Source organism: Pan paniscus, chromosome 15, assembly GCF_029289425.2.
Source record: "Pan paniscus chromosome 15, NHGRI_mPanPan1-v2.0_pri, whole genome shotgun sequence".
In the NCBI taxonomy this organism is placed as follows: Eukaryota; Metazoa; Chordata; class Mammalia; order Primates; family Hominidae; genus Pan; species Pan paniscus.
The window spans coordinates 97622146-97640742 of NC_073264.2; the positions used below are offsets into that span (position 1 = coordinate 97622146).

General features: G+C 43.8%; 1 protein-coding gene across 3 annotated transcripts in view; it reads left to right on the forward strand.

The window, feature by feature from the left end:
• The window catches only part of AK7 (adenylate kinase 7), a 99244-nt gene that overhangs the window by 70063 nt on the left and 10584 nt on the right, over positions 1-18597 (forward strand). For 2 of the 3 annotated variants that reach the window (XM_034938087.2, XM_034938090.2), the window contains 3 exons: positions 9300-9428; positions 10509-10577; positions 16269-16466. In XM_034938087.2, coding sequence (XP_034793978.1) covers positions 9300-9428; positions 10509-10577; positions 16269-16466 — 396 coding nt within the window. The remainder of the gene's footprint in view (positions 1-9299; positions 9429-10508; positions 10578-16268; positions 16467-18597) is intronic. The other variant, XM_063596116.1, reaches the window with a different exon arrangement.

The window sequence follows — 18597 nt, forward strand, 5'->3', positions numbered from 1 at the left end:
GCAGAGGAAGTGGTCGTGTGGGGAAGATACATCTTTAGAACAGCCAGCGTCCCTCAAAGCTCCTCACCCACATGTGACTCCCCACTTCCCCACTTCCTACAAGATTGGAATCATTCGGTTCCTTTTAACTTTCTCAAGTGTGTCCAAAAATCCCTCCTATCCGTATTTACCTGAGACGAAAACATGGACCTTGCCTATGTTTGAACAAAACAAGACCTTTGAACCCTTGGCACTGAGGTTACCTCACCTTTCCCTCACATGACTGCATTTGTTATCACATGATTCCAATGATTGTAGCAAAACGAGTTTCCCAGTCCCACAGTGAGGCCCCTCCATGTCCTAACTCCACTCCCATCGGCCCCTGACGGTGCAGCAAAATAAGGGCTTTGTTACACCATAGAGTGTGCTAATTACAGATTTTGTGCTCACTTTACATATTTCAAAAGCATTGTGAAATTACTGGATCTAGTTGGTAGGATTCCTGGTGATCATTGGACTATCAACTTTTCTGAGTTTCAAAATAAAAAGGGGAAGAAAAGTCTGTAAATGTACCAACTTGTTGATGTCTCTACTGTACATGGGTCATTGTAAAATCTTGGCTTGCAGCTAATTTTTTTTAAAACAAAACACATATTATTACTGTAATCAAGGCAAAATTTCTTAAAACAGTTAACCTTGGCCGGGCTTGGTGGCTCATGCCTGTAATCCCAGCACTTTGGGAGGCCAAAGAGGGCGGATCACGAGGTCAGGAGTTCAAGACCAGCCTGGCCAACATGGTGAAACCCTGTCTCTGCTAACGGTACAAAAAATTAGCCGGGTGTGGTGGTGGATGCCTGTAATCCCAGCTACTCGGAAGGCTGAGGCAGGAGAATCGCTTGAACCCTAGAGGCAGAGGTTGCAGTGAGCTGAGATTGTGCCATTGCAATCCAGCCTGAGCGACAGGGCAAGACTCCGCCTCAAAAAACAAACAAACAAACAAACAAAAAACCAGTTAACCTTGGCAGTGGAAGTCTAATCAGAACCATGACTCATGAATTAACATTGCGTTCTTTTCTGCTGTTGAGACTCACTGTTTCACATACCATCTTCCACAAGAGTTTATTAAACAAGAAGATGAAGAAAGCACTTGGAAGTCACCAAGCATGGCTTGACCACTTGCTTAGTTCCTGACTTCAGACCAGTCACTGCCTCTCTCTGAACCTGTTTCATCCTGTGTTAAAAAAAATAATAATAATAAGAGAGAGGAGCCGGGCGCGGTGGATCACTCCTGTAATCCCAGCACTTTGGGAGGCCGAGGCGGGCGGATCACGAGGTCAGGAGATCGACACCATCCTGGCTAACACAGTGAAACCCCGTCTCTACTAAAAATTCAAAAAAATTAGCCGGGTGTGGTGGCAGGCACCTGTAGTCCCAGCTACTCGGGAGGCTGAGGCAGGAGAATGGTGTGAACCTGGGAGGCGGAGCTTGCAGTGAGCTGAGATCAAGCCACTGCACTCCAGCCTGGGCGACAGAGCAATACTCTGTCTCAAAAAAAAAAAAAAAGGAAAAAAAGAGAGGAGAGGAGAAGACAGAATAAATCCACCAGCTTGGAGGATTAACTGAGGTAACATAATGATAACCAAGAGAACATGAATGAAATTGCACTGTGAACTCTAAAAACTTACACAAAGTACAGTATCACCAATAACAGGGAAGGGTGGGAATCACCACCGAACAGTCTGTGTCCGTGGAAGCCTGGACATGGCTGCATGACAGTCACTGAGAATTTGATCCTGGTGCAATGTTACCAGAAAGGGGGTCTCATCCCAGATCCCAGGAGCAGGTTCTTAGATCTCACGCAGGAAAAAATTGAGGGTGAGCCACAGAGTATAGTGAAGTTAAGATAGTTTATTAGAGACTACTCTATTACAGAGTAGGGTGTCCTCAGAAAACAAGAGAAGGAATACCCCACAGTGAGAAGAGATAGTTTATTGAAAGCTACTCTGTCACAGAGTAGGGCGTCTTCAGAAAGCACAAGGGGGAAGGCCATACTATAAACAGTGCTTGCATGTATAGGTTGTTAAGAATGGTGTACTTGGCCAGGTGCAGTGGCTCACACCAGCACTTTGAGAGGCCAAGGTGGGAGGATCCCTTGAGGCAAGAAATTCCAGACCAGCCTGGCAACATAGCAGGACCCCACCTCTACAAAAAATACAAAAAAATAGCCAGGCGTGGTGGTGCGTGCCTATAGTTCCAGCTACTTTGGCGGGGACACAGGAGGATGGCTTGAGCCCTTGAGCCCGGGAGGTCAAGGCTGTGGTGTGGCCGAGACTCCAGCCTGGATGACAGAGCAAGACCCTGTCCCAAAAAAAAAAAAAAGGAGAAAGAGAGAGAATAGTGTACTTTATTATAAAGGCTTATGGTCAACTTGTGACAGGCTATTAGTATTGTTTCTTATGTTACTTAAGAACATAAGTATGCTATGTTACTATTGATTTCAGTGAGAATTTGCAAGTGTACTATTATCTTTAAAGCAAAACCTATTCTTAAACTAAGAATGCTTTTTGTTCTCAAAATATCAGGACATTTCCATAAGTTCTGGGTCTTTAGTTAGTTAGCATCATTAACTCAGTCCCTCAACCATAAATATCTTGTGACCAAAAGTGCTCAACCCCCTGGGAATGTCACCCAGCAGGTTTGGCTTTATCTGGCCTTTATTCAAGATGGAGTCACTCCGGTTAGGACAAAGGATATTCATGACCAAGTCTCCAGACCCACTAAGGATGTATCTAGCTTGACAAGCCACTTAGTATGGATCCAACTGTACCCTAGAAATATTTTGTCAGTTTTATTTTACCTCAATATACATTTGTACAGGCAATAATTAAATGACTATTACACAACAATTCAGTGAGTTTACTTGCTTTCAAGAATAATGCATGTAGTTACAAATGAGAGGCAGAAACACTGTATTAAAGACCTAAAAATAAGAACGGGTGCCGTGGCTCACGCCTGTAATCCCAGCACTTTGGGAGGCCGAGGCGGGCAGATCACGAGGTCAGGAGATTGACACCATCCTGGCTAACATGGTGAAACCCCGTCTCTACTAAAAAATACAAAAAAATTAGCCGGGCGTGGTGGCGGGTGCCTGTAGTCCCAGCTACTCAGGAGGCTGAGGCAGGAGAATGGCGTGAACCCGGGAGGCAGAGCTTGCAATGAGCCAAGATCATGCCACTGCACTCCAGCCTGGGCGACAGAGCGAAGACTCCGTTTAAAAAAAAAAAAGGCTAAAAATACATTAATTCTGGAATTCCATACAAATAAGGTAAAAATTACATTTCTTTGTCAAAGTAAAGGAAAACCATGTTTGTTTTTGTTTGTTTTATCAATACACTAAAAGTAGATTAATGCCAAAAAGCTTTTATGAAACTTGTCAGAGTTCAGATTATTTTATGTAAAAGGATTAAAATAAAATCCTTTTATTTTACCTGGTGAATGGTTTATCCAAATATTCAAGTAGGTGAGTAAAAGAACCAAAGAGGCCAGGCGCAGTGGCTCACGCCTGTAATCCCAGCACTTTGGGAGGCCGAGGCAGGCAGATCATGAGGTGAGGAGTTCAAGACCAGCCTGGCCAAGATGGTGAAACCCTGTCTCTACTAAAAATACAAAAATTAGCCAGGTGCGGTGGCAGATGCCTGTAATCCCAACTACTCGGGGGGCTGAGGCAGGAGAATTGGTTGAACCTGGGAGGAGGAGGTTGCAATGAGCCAAGATCATGCCACTGCACTCCAGACAGGGCGATAGAGCAAGACTCCATCTCAAAAAAAAAAAAAAAAAAAAAAACCAAATGATATACAACATAGGAAGGAACAATTGGAGGAAGTTTTTTTGGTGGGGGAGGTTAGGATTTTGCTCTGTCACCCAGGCTGGAGTGCAGTGGTGCAATCATAGCTCACTGCAGCCCCTATCTCCTGGACTCAAACAATCCTCCCACCTCAACCTCCCAAGTAGCTACCATGCCTGGCTAATGTTTTTTATTTTTATTACTTATTTATTTATTTTTTTTTTTGAGACAGAGTCCTCGCTCTGTCACCCAGGCTGGAGTGCAGTGGCATGATCTCGGCTCACTGCAAGCTCCACCTCCTGGGTTCACGCCATTCTCCTGCCTCAGCCTCATGAGTAGCTGGGACTACAGGCGCCCGCCACCACGCCCGGCTAATTTTTTTGTATTTTTTAGTAGAGACGGGGTTTCACCATGTTAGCCAGGATGGTCTCGATCTCCTGACCTCATGATCCGCCCGCCTCAGCCTCCCAAAGTGCTGGGATTACAGGCGTGAGCCACACTGCCTCGCCTTGTTTTTTATTTTTAGTAGAGATGAGATCTCCCTATGTTGCCTAGGCTGGTCTTGAACTCCTGAGCTCAAGCCATCCTCCTGCCTCACCCTCCCAAAGTGCTGGGATTACAGGTGTGAGCACCTGGCCCGTTCCTGGAGGGATATTAACTGCCTACATTCTTCATGACTAGCTCATTGGTGAACTGTCAGGATTAACATGAAAAATACACGGCCGGAGAGAGTTGCCCATTTTCCTAATAGAAAACAACCCTCATTTTTCACTAACGTCATGTAGAAACTCCATACCATTAACAAGCCTTTAGATCACCAACTTTGTTTTGGCCTTATTAAAATGCTGGCTTGATTTATGGTATTTTTTTTCTAATGCTGCCCAAATAAACCTATAATGAACCTAAAGTCTCGGGCAGCAATGCACATTCTGCATGCACAATAAAAAATGTAACTGAAAGCAAATAACCAACAACTCAGAATATTACTGAGGAAATCTGTAAGTGTAGACGAATATGTAAAAAAAAAAAAAAAAAAAAAAAAAGGCAAAGGTTCTCATAAACACAAACTTTGACCAGTTAAAAGTCCACTAGAGATTACATAAGAATTTTGGAAAGTGTATATGTATAATCAAGTAAAATATTTTAAACAAGTCCGTCGTGCCTCAGTTAGTTTTAAATTGCAAACTCCAATACACAGTTCTTTTAACAAATTAGTGCAATATGAAAGATTTTGCAATATTAATGTGTCCATATTAATTAGATCAAATTGAAGATTCCAAAATTTCTTCCAAGAGCCATCTTTTGCTGCTGCTTTTTTTTTTTTTTTTTTTTTTGGCGACAGATTCTCACTTTCTCACTTTGTCACCCAGGCTGGAGTGCAATGGTGCAATCTCGGCTCACTGCAACCTCTGCTTCCCAGGTTCAGGCAATTCTCCTGCCTCAGCCTCCCGAGTCGCTGGGACTACAGGCGCACGCCACCACACCCGGCTAATTTTTTTGTATTTTCAGTAGATATACGGGGTTTCACTGTGTTGACCAGGCTGGTTTCGAACTCCTGAGCTCAGGCAATCCACCCGCCTCGGCCTCCCAAAGTGCTAGGATCATAGGCGTGAGCCACCCTGCCCGGCTGCTTCTTCTTAAGGTATTTCTTCCCTGAGCTGCTTACAGATACATTACCTGATTTAGACAAATTTATCCAAATATCAAACTGCCTGGATGAGAATGTAGATTTTTAAACTTTTGTATCTCAGCAAACAATGGAGTTTTACCCATTGCCTGGTGAACTGAGTAAAAAGCCACTCATTTTGTTTCATTTCTCATTATCTTTAAGAATAACTGTATGGATAATTCTAGTTCTGAGGTACATTTGTTTACCAAGTTCAAACTGGGACCCAAGTGGAACACTTTTGCTTCTGCTTCTATAAAGAAAAAAGAAAGTCAGATACGGTGGCTCACATATGGTGGCTCACGCCCGTAATCCCAGCGCTTTGAGAGGCTGAGGCAGGAAGATCACTTGAGGCCAGGAGTTTGAGACCAGCCTGGGTGGCATAGCAAGACCCCATCTCTACAAAAAAAAAAAAAAAAAAAAAATTAGCTGGGTATGGTGGTGTGCGAGGCACTAGGATTACCTGAGCCCAGGAAGTAGAGGCCGCAGTGAGCCAAGATCCCAACACTGCACTCTAGCCTGAGTGACAGGAGACCCTGTCTCAAAAAAAAAAAAAAACAGAAAGAAGGGTAATCTCTCTGATGAGGCAGACTTCCTACAAATACATAGCTTTTGCACTGTTTCCCTTTTTTTTTTTTTTTTTTTTTGAGAAGGAGTTTCACTCTGTTGCCCAGGCTGGAGTGCAGTGGCGCGATCTCGGCTCACTGCAAGCTCCGCCACCCAGGTTCATGCCATTCTCCTACCTCAGCCTCCCGAGTAGCTGGGACTACAGGCGCATGCCACCACGCCCGGCTAATTATTTTGTATTTTTTAGTAGAGACGGGATTTCACCGTGTTAGCCAGGATGGTCTCGATCTTCTGACCTCGTGATCCACCTGCCTCGGGCTCCCAAAGTGCTGGGATTACAGGCGTAAGCCACCACGCCCGGCCTGCACTCTTTCCTTTGTGAAATCACTGCTTGCTGTTTGGTCATCATCAGTTAAGACAGTACAGTTTCCTGGGGATGAGGGGACAGAAGCCAGGTTGTCATCTCAAATGCCATCCCTCACATTCCCACCACTGCTCAGGGGAGCAGCTCTCTATTTTTAAACATGTTTTAGTAATTATGAATATGTGTTCATATGAACATTTTAAATATTACTGGTATTTGAAAGATACATTTAATTTTTTTTTTTTTTAGAAAAAGCAGGATGACATTTTTAAAAGCTATGTAGGAGGGCTGTGCTCATTCATTTTCAAACAGAAAGCGCAGTTGCCTGCCATACAGCTGAACCCTGGCCAAAGGTCATGAGATTATCTCTAAGAGATCACATTTCTCAAGAGAAAGGCACTTGGACTGGGTCCTTTGTGTACTGGGTCATGCCTCGTAAGCATCCCATAATTACCAAAAAATGCTGCTGGAGGTCCCTTCTTAATTACTGAGCACTTTCGTTCCGAATCAAGCAGAAATGAGTGGCTAAGCTCAGGGCCTGAAATAAACTGAGGGAGGCATTGAAGGGAATTGCAGCTAGATTTCTAGATTAAGTGCCTTTAATTTAACAACAAAGCCTTTGAAAAATGAAAATAGACTTAGGCCGGGTGCGGCGGCTCATTCCTGTAATCCCAGCACTTTGGGAAGCTGAGGCAGGTCGATCACCTGAGGTCAGGAGTTTGAAACCAGCCTGACCAACATGGCAAAACCCTGTCTCTACTAAAAAATACAAATAAAATTAGCTGGGCATGGTGGTGCACACCTGTAATCCCAGCTACTCGGGAGGCTGAGGCATGAGAATCTCTTGAACCCAGGAGGCAGAGGTTGCAGTGAGCCAAGATTGCACCACTGCACTCCAGCCTGGGTAACGGAGTGAGACTCTGTCTCAAAAAACAAAAAAGAAAATAGACGGCTTAAATAAAACCAGATTTAGAATATTAGTGAATCCCTTGACACGTTTTTATTTGGCTTCATTTCTTGGCACCCCTGTGAACCTTACTGGGAAGTAATGTAGAATCATTCAGAGGAATTTCATTATGTTAAATAATACTTAAGATCTTTTTTTGTCTTAGCCATAATATTTAAATTTCTGAAAGACAGTTATTTTCGGAACCTGCTACTGCCTAATGGATGGTGTGACACTGAAAGGTAGAAGAAAGGAGAGGTGTTTTGTGTTTTGTTTTTTGTTTTTTGTTTTTGAGATGGAGTTTCACTCTTGTTGCCCAGGCTAGAGTGCAATGGTGCGATCTTGGCTCACTGCAACCTCCGCCTCCCGGGTTCAAGCGATTCTCCTGCCTCAGCCTCTCGAGTAGCTGGGATTACAGGCATGCGCCACCACGCCCGGCTAATTTTGTATTTTTAGTAGAGATGAGAGTTTCTCCATGTTGGTCAGGCTGGTCTCGAACTCCCAACCTCAGGTAATCCACCCACCTTGGCCTCCCAAAGTGCTGAGATTACAGGTGTGAGCCACCGCGCCCGGCCAGGAGAGGTGTTTTAATTAGATCAGTTTATTGTCATTGATAGAGTAATAAAAAAGAAGCCTGAAATTATTTATTTTACATTATGTAAAATGAGGGGGGAGGAGGAGGGAAGGAAGAGGGGGAGGATGAGAAGGCGGAGAAGGATGAGGAGGGAGAGGAGGAGGGGGAGTCACTGATAAGGTAAAAGAATAATAGATTCACTGATAAGGTAAAGGAATAGTACAAACTCTGGAAAGAGCTTTGAAGATCAATTTCCCTAACTTGTCAAACTTACATTACTATAATGTACACATTAAGCAAGGTAAGGATGGGGCTGCGTTTTGAACATTGTAGCTGTTCAATAATTATGATGGAGTGATGGATATTGTGGTGGAGTTGCATCATGTTGTTATTAAACCACTGTGCCAGTTTTAGAACAAACTCCTCCCTCCTCATCCTTCCCAAGCAGTGCCAGGAACCCAGTGTCAGGGCTTGAGAGGGAACTGTCCAGTGGGGCTGAGGTCAGAAATGCCAACTGGAAAAGACACGGAGAAGGGAGCCGTGTTCTTTTCTGAAGCGTTACAGAGAAAAGTGCCTTTGAGGGTCGGGTCAAGTTTGATTGTTAGTCAAATCCAGCACCTTCTTTTAGTAAATCATGTGCTGGCAACATACATGAATGCTATCTCACAATTCTCACAACAGAAGCATTTATTATTGTATAGTAAGGTTACAGAGGTGTAATATCAAAACAGAAACCCTGCGGGCGGGCGGAGCTCTCTGCATTACTCCAGTTGCTGCTCCTCAATCAATTTCACCAAAAATTGGGATTACAGAACACTTTGAAAGTGCAGACATCGGCACTCGCCCATGCTCTTTCTTGCAGACAGGTTCACTGGGTTCTCCTACATTACTGTGCATTAGAATTCACGTCATGTTCAAAATACAAAATCACATATTTTTTACTTTAAGGGCCAAAATGTAATCCCAACATTTTGGGAGGCCAAGGTGGGGGGATTGCTTGAGGCCAGGAGTTCAAGACTAGCCTGGGCAACATCGCAAGACCCTTTCTCTACAAAACGTTTAAAAATCAGCGGGGCATGGTGGCAAGCGCCTATAGTCCCAGCTACTTGGGAGGCTGAGGTGGGAAGATTGCAGAGCCTGGGAGGCTGAGACTGCAGTGAGCTATGACCACACCACTGCATTCCAGCCTGGGTGACAGAGTGAGACCCCGTCTCTTTAAAAAAAAAAAAAAAAAAAGCAAAATAGGGATTTCCAATAGTACCTTTGACTACACAACAATTTTTGAGATAACTTTAAAACAACTCTTACGTAGAATGTGATACATTATAAGTAATATATACATATATGTTTTTTTATCAGGTCAACTAGACGATCAATATATAATTAGATTTATGAAAGAAAAGCTAAAATCAATGCCTTGCAGGAATCAAGGTTATATTTTGGATGGATTCCCAAAGACCTATGATCAAGCAAAAGACCTGTTCAATCGTAAGTTTGAGTTTGAGTGTTCTATTTTGAGTATTTATATTCAGATAAGTTGCAACTTTATTGTTCAGAGAAGTAGTCACTCAATTAAAGTAAACAGAAAACTAGAGAGACTATTTATTTTTGAGCTTTGGCTCACCTTTCTTTACGTAGCTTTTTTTTTTCTTTTTTTTTCCCCCTGGATGGTGGCTCAAGGTGCATAGCCTTTTACAAATTTTTTAAAATTTTATTTTATTGTATTGTGGCACAAATACTTAACACGAGATCTGCCCTCGGAACAAGCTTTTAAGTGTGCGATACATTATCGTTGGCTATAGGCACTGTGATGTTCAGCACACTTCTAGAGCTTATGCATCTTGCCTGATTAAAACTTTACGCCTGTTGATTAGTAACTTTTGTTTTTTCCCCTCCCCAGCCCCTGGCAACCACCATCCCACTCTTTCATTCTTTGAATGAAAGTTCCCCATGTAAGTGGAATCATGTAGCATTTGTCTTTCTGTCACTGATTTCACTTAGCATAATGTCCTCAAGGTTCATCCTTGTTGTTGCATATAGCAGAATTTCCTTTAAAAAAAAAAAATAGACCATCCGTCACCCAGGCTGGAGCACAGTGATATATACAATCATAGTTTACTGTAGCCTTGACCTCCTGGGCTCAAGTGGTTTTCCTGCCTCAGTCTCCCGAGTAGCTGGGGCTACAGGCGTGCATGACCACGCCCAACTAATTTAAAAATGTTTTGGAGGTTTCACCCTGTTGCCAGGTTGATCTCTGAACTCCTGGCTTCAGGTGATCCTACTGCCTTGGCCTCCCAAATTGTTGGGATTACAGGTGTGAGCCATGATGCCCAGCCATTTCCTTCTTTTTAAAGGCTGAATAGTATTCTGTTGGATGTATATACTACATTTTCTTTATCCATGCATCTATCAATGTACATTTAGTTTGTGAGACTATTTCTAAAATACATGTGCTATTTATGGCTAGTTTTCATTAGTGCTCGCTACTTAACATATTTGGAATTTTTTGCTGTGATCCATAGTAATAATATATTACTAAACACAATGAGGAATATTTTGTTTTCTTAGAGGAAGATGAGGAGGAGGAAGATGAAGTCAGAGGCAGAATGTTTCCCTTTGATAAATTAATTATACCTGGTAAGTTTATTTCCCCAAGATCACATTTAAAAGAATGTTCTCTGGGCTGGGCGTGGTGGCTCACGCCTGTAATCTCAGAACTTTGGGAGGCCAAGGCGGGTGGATCACCTGAGGTCAGGAGTTCAAGACCAGCCTGGCCAACATGGCGAAACCCCATCTCTACTAGAAATACAAAAATTAGCTGGGTGTCGTAGCGTGTGCCTGTAGTCCTAGCTACTCGGGAGGCTAAGGCAGGAGAATCACTTGAACCCAGAAGACGGAGATTGCAGTGAGCCGAGATCCTGCCACTGCACTCCAGCCTGGGCGACAGAGAGAGACTCCGTTTCAAAAGAAAAGAAGAATGCTGTCTGATATCTCTCTCTTTTCTCTTTGTTTTCCCCGGTAACTGGGACTACAGGTGCCTGCCACCATGCCCAGCTAATTTTTTTTTTTTTTGAGACGGAGTCTTGCTCTGTTGCCCAGGCTGGAGTGCAGTGGGTTCACGCCATTCTCCTGCCTCAGTCTCCCCAGCAGCTGGGACTACAGGCGCCTACCACCATGACTGGCTAATTTTTTTGTATTTTTAGTAGAGACGGGGTTTCACCATGTTAGCCAGGATGGTCTCGATCTCCTGACCCACCCGCCTTGGCCTCCCAAACTGCTGGGATTACAAGTGTGAGCCACCTTGCCCAGGCTCTTTTTTTTTTTTTTTTTTTTTAAACTACTTCTTAAGGAGCAGGGCTACACCATAGGCAGTGTGCCTAGAGTAGCCCAATATCCCTTTTGTGCCAAAAGAATCTTTTTGAGTTTAATAAAGTAGGATTTTTTTTTTTTAGGAAAAATATTAAAAGACATTCTCAAGCATAAACTTGCAAACTAGAGAATGCACCAACGGATAAACATGAGGAATATTAAATTGCTGAAATGAATAGAAATCCCTGTGGGAACGTTGTCTTCCACTGCTCTCTCCTGTAACAAAGCAGAAGGTAGCAAATCTGTTGATGGCTTGACTTCCTGAGTCATGTAGCCTCCTTCCCTGCCCTGGTTTTGGTGCTAACCATGCCCTCATCTCTTCCAAAAGACATTCAGCTTCTGACTTGAGATTGCACAGGTCAAAAGCTTTTCAGTTCACTCTTAACTCCACAGTGGTTTTATTCTATCACATATTTACACAGGGATTTCACAAAGTACTCTTGAAAGCAAAGCATAAGCAATTTATCGTACACAACAGGATTTACTTAGTACTGAGCAGGCATTTCTTGTGACCTTCCTGTAAACGTTAAAAAGTGTTGTTGTTTTTAGTCAGTTTGCTTGAGGTAGATATTCATAGGGAATCATTTTGGGTCATATGATCACTAGAAGAAAAGCTATTTTCAGCAACTTAGGACAAGGCTGTAACTGAAAAGGGCCTGCCTGCTCACTGGTATCAAGTCCCCGAGGAAGGCAGCTTGTGGCTGTTTTCTTCTCTTGGTCCAGCACAGTTTGCAGAGAAGCTTCTGGAAGGACTGAGACCACCAGATAGCAGTCATCCTTGGGGATGGATATTTATTGTTTGCCTGTGGGCTAAGTTGATTGGCCAGACACAGTGCCTGCAATGCCAGCACTTTGGAAGGTCAAGGTGGGAGGATCTCTTGAGCTCAGGAGTTAGAGACCAGCCTGGGCAACAGAGTGAGACCTCATATCTACTAAAAAAAAAAAAAAATCAAAAAAATTAGCTGGGGGTGGTGGCATGCACCTGTAGTCCCAGCTACTCGGAAGGCTGAGGTAGGAGAATCACTTGAGTGTGGGAAGTCAAGGCTGCAGGTGCCCTGATTACACCACTGCACTCCAGCCTGGGCAACAGAGCAAGAACCGGTCTCAAAGAAATTAATTAAAAAAATAAAATAAAAAGTAAAGTTTGTTCATCTACTTTATTGTTGATTATTAAATTCTAGGTAGGTGTGTCCAGTGCATTTTGTTTATCACTTCTAGGCAATATTCACTCATTGCAAACTCTGTGCTAAATCATAACACCCATAACATCCAGGCAGCTGGATACATTTCAGTTCAACTGGCAATTGGTCGTGCACAATTTGTCATGTGCCAGGCACTCATTGAACCTTTCCACAATCCTGCAAGGCAGGAATTACACCCATGTTTACCCAATCCAGAAGCTAAAGCCTAGAGATTTATGCAAGTCCACTCACTAGTAAATGGTAGGGGGATTAAATTAAAACTCAGGTCTTCTCACTCCACTGCCTCCAAAACAATTAATGAAACCTGCCTGTGAGATAAGGAAATGGAAGCACAGAGGTCAAGTGACCAAGGACTCTTAAACGTAGGCCACTGGACTTTCCATTCTTTGTTGGACACAGTGCAAACACGTCTAAGACATAATCTATTTGGAACGTTAATCTGTTGTTAGCAAACTTTTCAGAAATTGTCTTTATTTTCTATTTCCCTGAAAGAAAGTAGGGCATTGTTTCATTCGTACTTGTAGGATTTTAATTGAGGGAGGGAACTGAATGGTGACATAGAGAGGTCAATGCCATTGAAATAATTTACGCTTAGGATTCCCTAGAGATGGGGGCACATGGGGAATGCCAGGTTTGGTTAGGCGGCAGAAGCAAGAACAAGGGGAAAGGTCTAGATCAATGTCGTTGTTGGGGTTTCTCTGGGAAAGCCAAGACAGGCCACAGTGAACCGTTCGGGACTGGCTAGTTTGAGTTTAGGGGTGGTCTCTAGTTGCCTGGGGCCTGGTCCTGGGATGATTTAGGGCAAGGGAAATACTGGCTTGCTGTGTGAGATTAGATAAATGGATTGAGTGGCTTGCATAGGAGGGGCATTCCCAAGCAAGTTGTTACTATCTTTAGGTATTGGCTAGGCCTGGGAAGGACAGCAGTCTCTCCCCAGATCTGTAAGGCCCCCCTGAAGATGTCAAAACAGACCAGGTGTGGTGGCTCACGCCTGCAATCCCAGCACTTGGGGAGGCTAAGGCAGGAGGATTGCTTGAGTCCAGGAGTTGGAGACCAGCATGGTCAATATAGCAAGACCCCCATCTCCACACACACAAAAACATTCTTAATTAGCTGGGTGTGGTGGCATGTGCCTGTGGTCCCAGCTACTCAGGAGGCTGAAGTGGGAGGATCTCTTGAACCCAGGAGGTCAAGGCGGTGGTGAGCCTTGATCATGCCACGGCACTTCAGCCTGGGTGACAGTGAGACCCTGTCTCTTAAAAAAAAAAAAAAGAAAGAAAGAAATCAAAGCATAAGATACAGAAAATAAAAGAAACATTCCAATCTATGGTAATACAGTTCTAGATGGTATTCTCTCCCATTGAGCAACCATTGCATTTTACCACTGCTGTTAGCCTATGTCCAGTTTGATTCTTTGAAGACCTCTTGGTTGAAGGAGATAAGTTTAAAGTTGTACCTACCTGATTAATATTTGGAAATTTGTTAAAACATAGCTTTTTCAGCCCAGCGCAGTGGCTCACACCTGTAATCCCAGCAATTTGGGAGGCCGAGGTGGGCAGATCACCTGAGGTCAGGAGTTCAAGACCAGTCTGGCCAACATGGTGAAACCCCATCTCTACTAAAAATATAAAATTAGCCAGGCACGGTGGTGCACGCCTATAATCCCAGCTACTTGGGAGGCTGAGGCAGGAGAATCACCTGAACCCGGGAGGCAGAGGTTGCAGTGAGCCAAGATCGCGCCACCGCACTCCAGCCTGGGGGACAAGAGTGAGACTTTGTCTCAAAAAAAAAAAAAAAACAAAAAAAACCATAGATTTTTCATGTGATTCCAGATAGCCAAATACAGTGACCTCCTTGTTATCTACGGTCTTACCAAGCAGAAATCTATTACTCGCTATCCACAGTTAGCCAGTGCAAGGACAATAGATGTTCTGCATAACTGTCTTGAGATACTGCAGAATCTTGAAGTTCTCTGAGTCATAAAGAGAATTAACATTTTTTTAAAAATCATCTAGTGAGAAGTATATTTTATCATATTAAAAATCTTTGAAAATTGGAAAGCCAAGGATGTTACTCATTATTTGATTAACTGGAATCTTCCACCTCCCGATCAGCCTGGAAGAAAGATAGAATATATTTTTGAAATTCATAGATTATTAACATAATTCATACATTTTCTAACAAATGAGTATCATGTTAGGGAAAAATCTAAAAAGAAAATAAGTTTTCATATAGATGTCCGACATCATAGAGCTTAAATGGATTCAATTTTCAGCGAATCTGTTGACATCCTTTTGATTTCAGTACCGTACCAGCATTTGGGGCTTCAGATGTCTACCTTCCTTTTCAAAAGGCAGCCACTCATGAAAATCATGACAATCAAATGGTAAAAGATGAGCAAAAAATAGGAATAACTTACTTGCGAAAACACCTCTTGTATGCAGAATGGAGGTACTATCAAACTATTATGAATTTGTAGGATCTTATTCCACACGCTGTCTCAGCCTTTGTTTTCACAGTTAAACATCTGCAGCAGATGATGTTCACACATGTCCACATGCCTCGGGGACACACCTCCTGTGGGCTTTCCCCATTACACTTACCTTTTTCACCCACTCAAGGAAGCTTATTAGAATGCAAGTAAACAAGAATGGCATTATGATGTTATAAGCCAATACAATTTTAGAACAAAAATCAAATCATTCCCAAGTTCTGTTGAGCTCTAATAGATAGCAAGCTATTTGTGATGCACCCAGACACTGATCTGGGCACCAGTATACCCTGCTCCTGTAGTTGAGAACATCTAAGAATCACAACTCACCTTGGAAAGTTTATTTCACTGATCCACACTTGAATCTCTCATTCACTCAACAATTATCCATTGAATTTGTACTAGAAGCTGGAGGAACAGCTGCTTTCACAGTTTAAAAGAAAATCATAGGTGGGTAAAATGGTCATCATTATTAACATGATCTGTGTGTTGAATTTGATAAGTGCTGACCATAACATGTTGAACGTAAGTGTTTCATAGCCAATGGCATTGATGAAAGAGCTGGATCCATGAAAATTCCAAGGGGAGTTCCCATTTTTATTAATTTGGCAAACTGGCCATCAAAGCATTTTGCTTGTAGCCATAGCTCTCTTTGGAAGCCTGTGCTAATTGTGCTGGATAGGAGGCAGCGTGAGGCCAGGAGCCGTGGCTTATCCCTGCCAGCACTTTGGGAGGCCAAAGCGGGAGGATTGCTTAAGGCAAGAATTTGAGATCAGCCTGCACATAGTAAGACCTTGTATCTCTCTAAAATAAATATACATACATATATGTATGTATTTTTTAAAAAAGAGAAAAGAGACAATGTGAAAATTAACTAGGAAGCTGATATCACAGGGTTATCTGAGATTTGCTACTTATGATTTCTGCTGCTTTTATTAGTTAGAAAGGGAGGAAGGGAGGAAGGAAGGAAGGAAGGACAGAGGGAGGGCGGGGGAAGGGAGGGAGGAAGGAAGGAAGAGAGGGAGGGGGGAAGAAAGGGAAAATAATAGATTGCACAAAATACTAATTGGGCCTCATAGGGTGGTCTCTGGAAATGGGGTGATTTTCATCTATTTATCCTCCATGAGAGGCAGCAAAGCCAATTGGACAGGCTATTTGTGGCAACAGGAGGTCTTGGCTGGTAACCAGGGGGCCATGCGTTCTCCGGCACCCTGCTAGTTAGCTGCGCTGTATTGTGCCAACTCTGGAGTCTGTCCTTCTCCCCAGAATTCGTTTGTGCACTGGATGCTTCAGATGAGTTTCTGAAGGAGCGTGTGATAAACCTTCCTGAGAGCATCGTGGCGGGGACCCACTACAGCCAAGACCGATTCCTCCGGGCTCTGAGCAACTACCGGGACATCAATATCGACGATGAGACTGTCTTCAACTATTTTGATGAACTTGAAATTCACCCGATACATATTGGTATGAAATGAATTCAAGGATAATGTGAATGTCCAGGACCCCCAGCAAAGCTTGGTGCAGGTCTAGCTGTAATTGTGGGGCTGGGGGAGGGTGGGGAGTGTAATCGTGGGTTGGGGCACAGGAAGCCATGAAATACACAGGGCACTCCTCCTGGGGAGTCATTCTATGTGGGGATTTGGTGGTGGGAGGGTGTTATTATCGTATGAGAATTTATGGATATATTATGAAGTCAAATGACAAATCCTTTTTTTTTTAGGGGGGTGGGGATGGAGTCTCGCTCAGTTGCCCAAGCTGGAGTGCAGTGGTGCAATCTTGGCTCACTGCAACCTCTGCTTCCCGGGTTCAAGCAATTCTCCTGCCTCAGCCTCCCAAGTAGCTGGAACTACAAGCACACGCCACCATGCCTGATTAATTTTTTTTTCTTTTTTTTTGAGATGGAGTCTTGCTCTATTGCCCAGGCTGGAGTGCAGTGGCGCCATCTCGGCTCACTGCAAACTCCGCCTCCCGGGTTCACGCCATTCTCCTGCCTCAGCCTCCCGAGTAGCTGGGACTACAGGTGCACACCACAGCGCCCGGCTAATTTTTTTGTATTTTTAGTAGAGACGGGGTTTCACTGTGTTAGCCAGGATGGTCTCGATCTCCTGACCTCGTGATCTGCCCGCCTCGGCCTCCCAAAGTGCTGGGATTATAGGTGTGAGCCACCATGTCTGGCCGACAAACTCTTTTTTTTTTTTTTAAAGAAATGTGTGTATGGTGCTGGCTGCTTTGGCCATTCCCCCAGGTTCCTTGGGGGCAGTGTTCTGTCCCTGTTAAATTACTGGGCACTGGTGCTCTTCCAGACCCTTTCCCGGCCTTCTGACTGGCCAGTCCATCCCCGTAGCTACCCAGAAGAGCAAATAGCTCTTCACTGCGTTCCTTCTTGTTTCCTGTAAACACAGCGCTGAGCTTAGCACGCAGCAAGCACTCGTGATCCCGCATCACGTCGGCCTCATCGTCACCATTATCATTCCTGGCTCCAGTTCTCAGCTTTCACAGCTGCTGCTACTTCCCTTGGCTTGTTGAACCCCTGACCTACCTTTCTGGTTTTCTGGACCTTTGCACGTATTCCTCCTATGGGCTTGGTGAGAAAGAACCAGCTTCTGCCTGGTGGAACCTTCCTGGCCAGGCCCACACCTTGGGCCTCCAGGGGCTGCTCTCTACCCCCAACTGCCCAATGGGACAGCATTTGAGCCCTGGAGTATCGGGAGGCTTAGTGCTAAGGTATAATGTCAGCAGGAGGCAGGAAAGCTAATTCCAATTGTGGCTGGGCCTCAGTTTTCTCATCTGTGAAATAGGAAAATAATCAGGCTTGCAGGATTGTTACAAATGGTAGAGATGAGAGATACGAAGTGCCTGGCACATTGAAGGAGTTCAACAAGTGGTCATTTTGTTATTCCTACCAACACTAAGGCATAACATGACATACTATTATGAAATAAAAAAATGACTGGGTGCAGTGCCTCACGCCTGTAATCCCTACACATTGGAAGACCAAGGTGGGTGGATCATCTGAGGTCAGGAGTTCAAGACCAGCATGGCCAACATGGTAAAACCCCATCTCTACTAAAAATACACAAATTAGCTGGGCGTGGTGGTGTGCACCTGTAATCCCAGCTACCCAGGAGGCTGAGGCAGGAGAATCATTTGAACCCAGGAGGCAGAGATTGCAGTGAAGTAAGATCATGCCACTGCACTCCAGCCTGGGTGACAGTGAGACTCTGTCTCAAAAAAAAAAAAAAAAAAGAAATACAAAAACAATTTATAAATCTGCAAATTCTTCTTGTCTGCACCCTCAGAGCAGTGACTGGGTTTTCTCCTCATCTGGACATGTTTCTGCATGTTGGACATGCTTTATATGTAAAAGCTAAGGGTTCTGTACCTCCTAATATGGAAATTAGTTTACATTATTTAGAGAACTAGGAAAGAATGGAGAATACATTTCAGAAAAATAGTGATTGTCATCTTTTCAGTTAGGTCCCAAAAACCGTTTATAGGATGATCAGGAGAGCCCAGGAGAAATGTTGAGAAAAAAAATAAGTAACAGGGAGGAATGAATGAGTGGCCATTGTGTTCCATCTCATCCTGTGCCCAT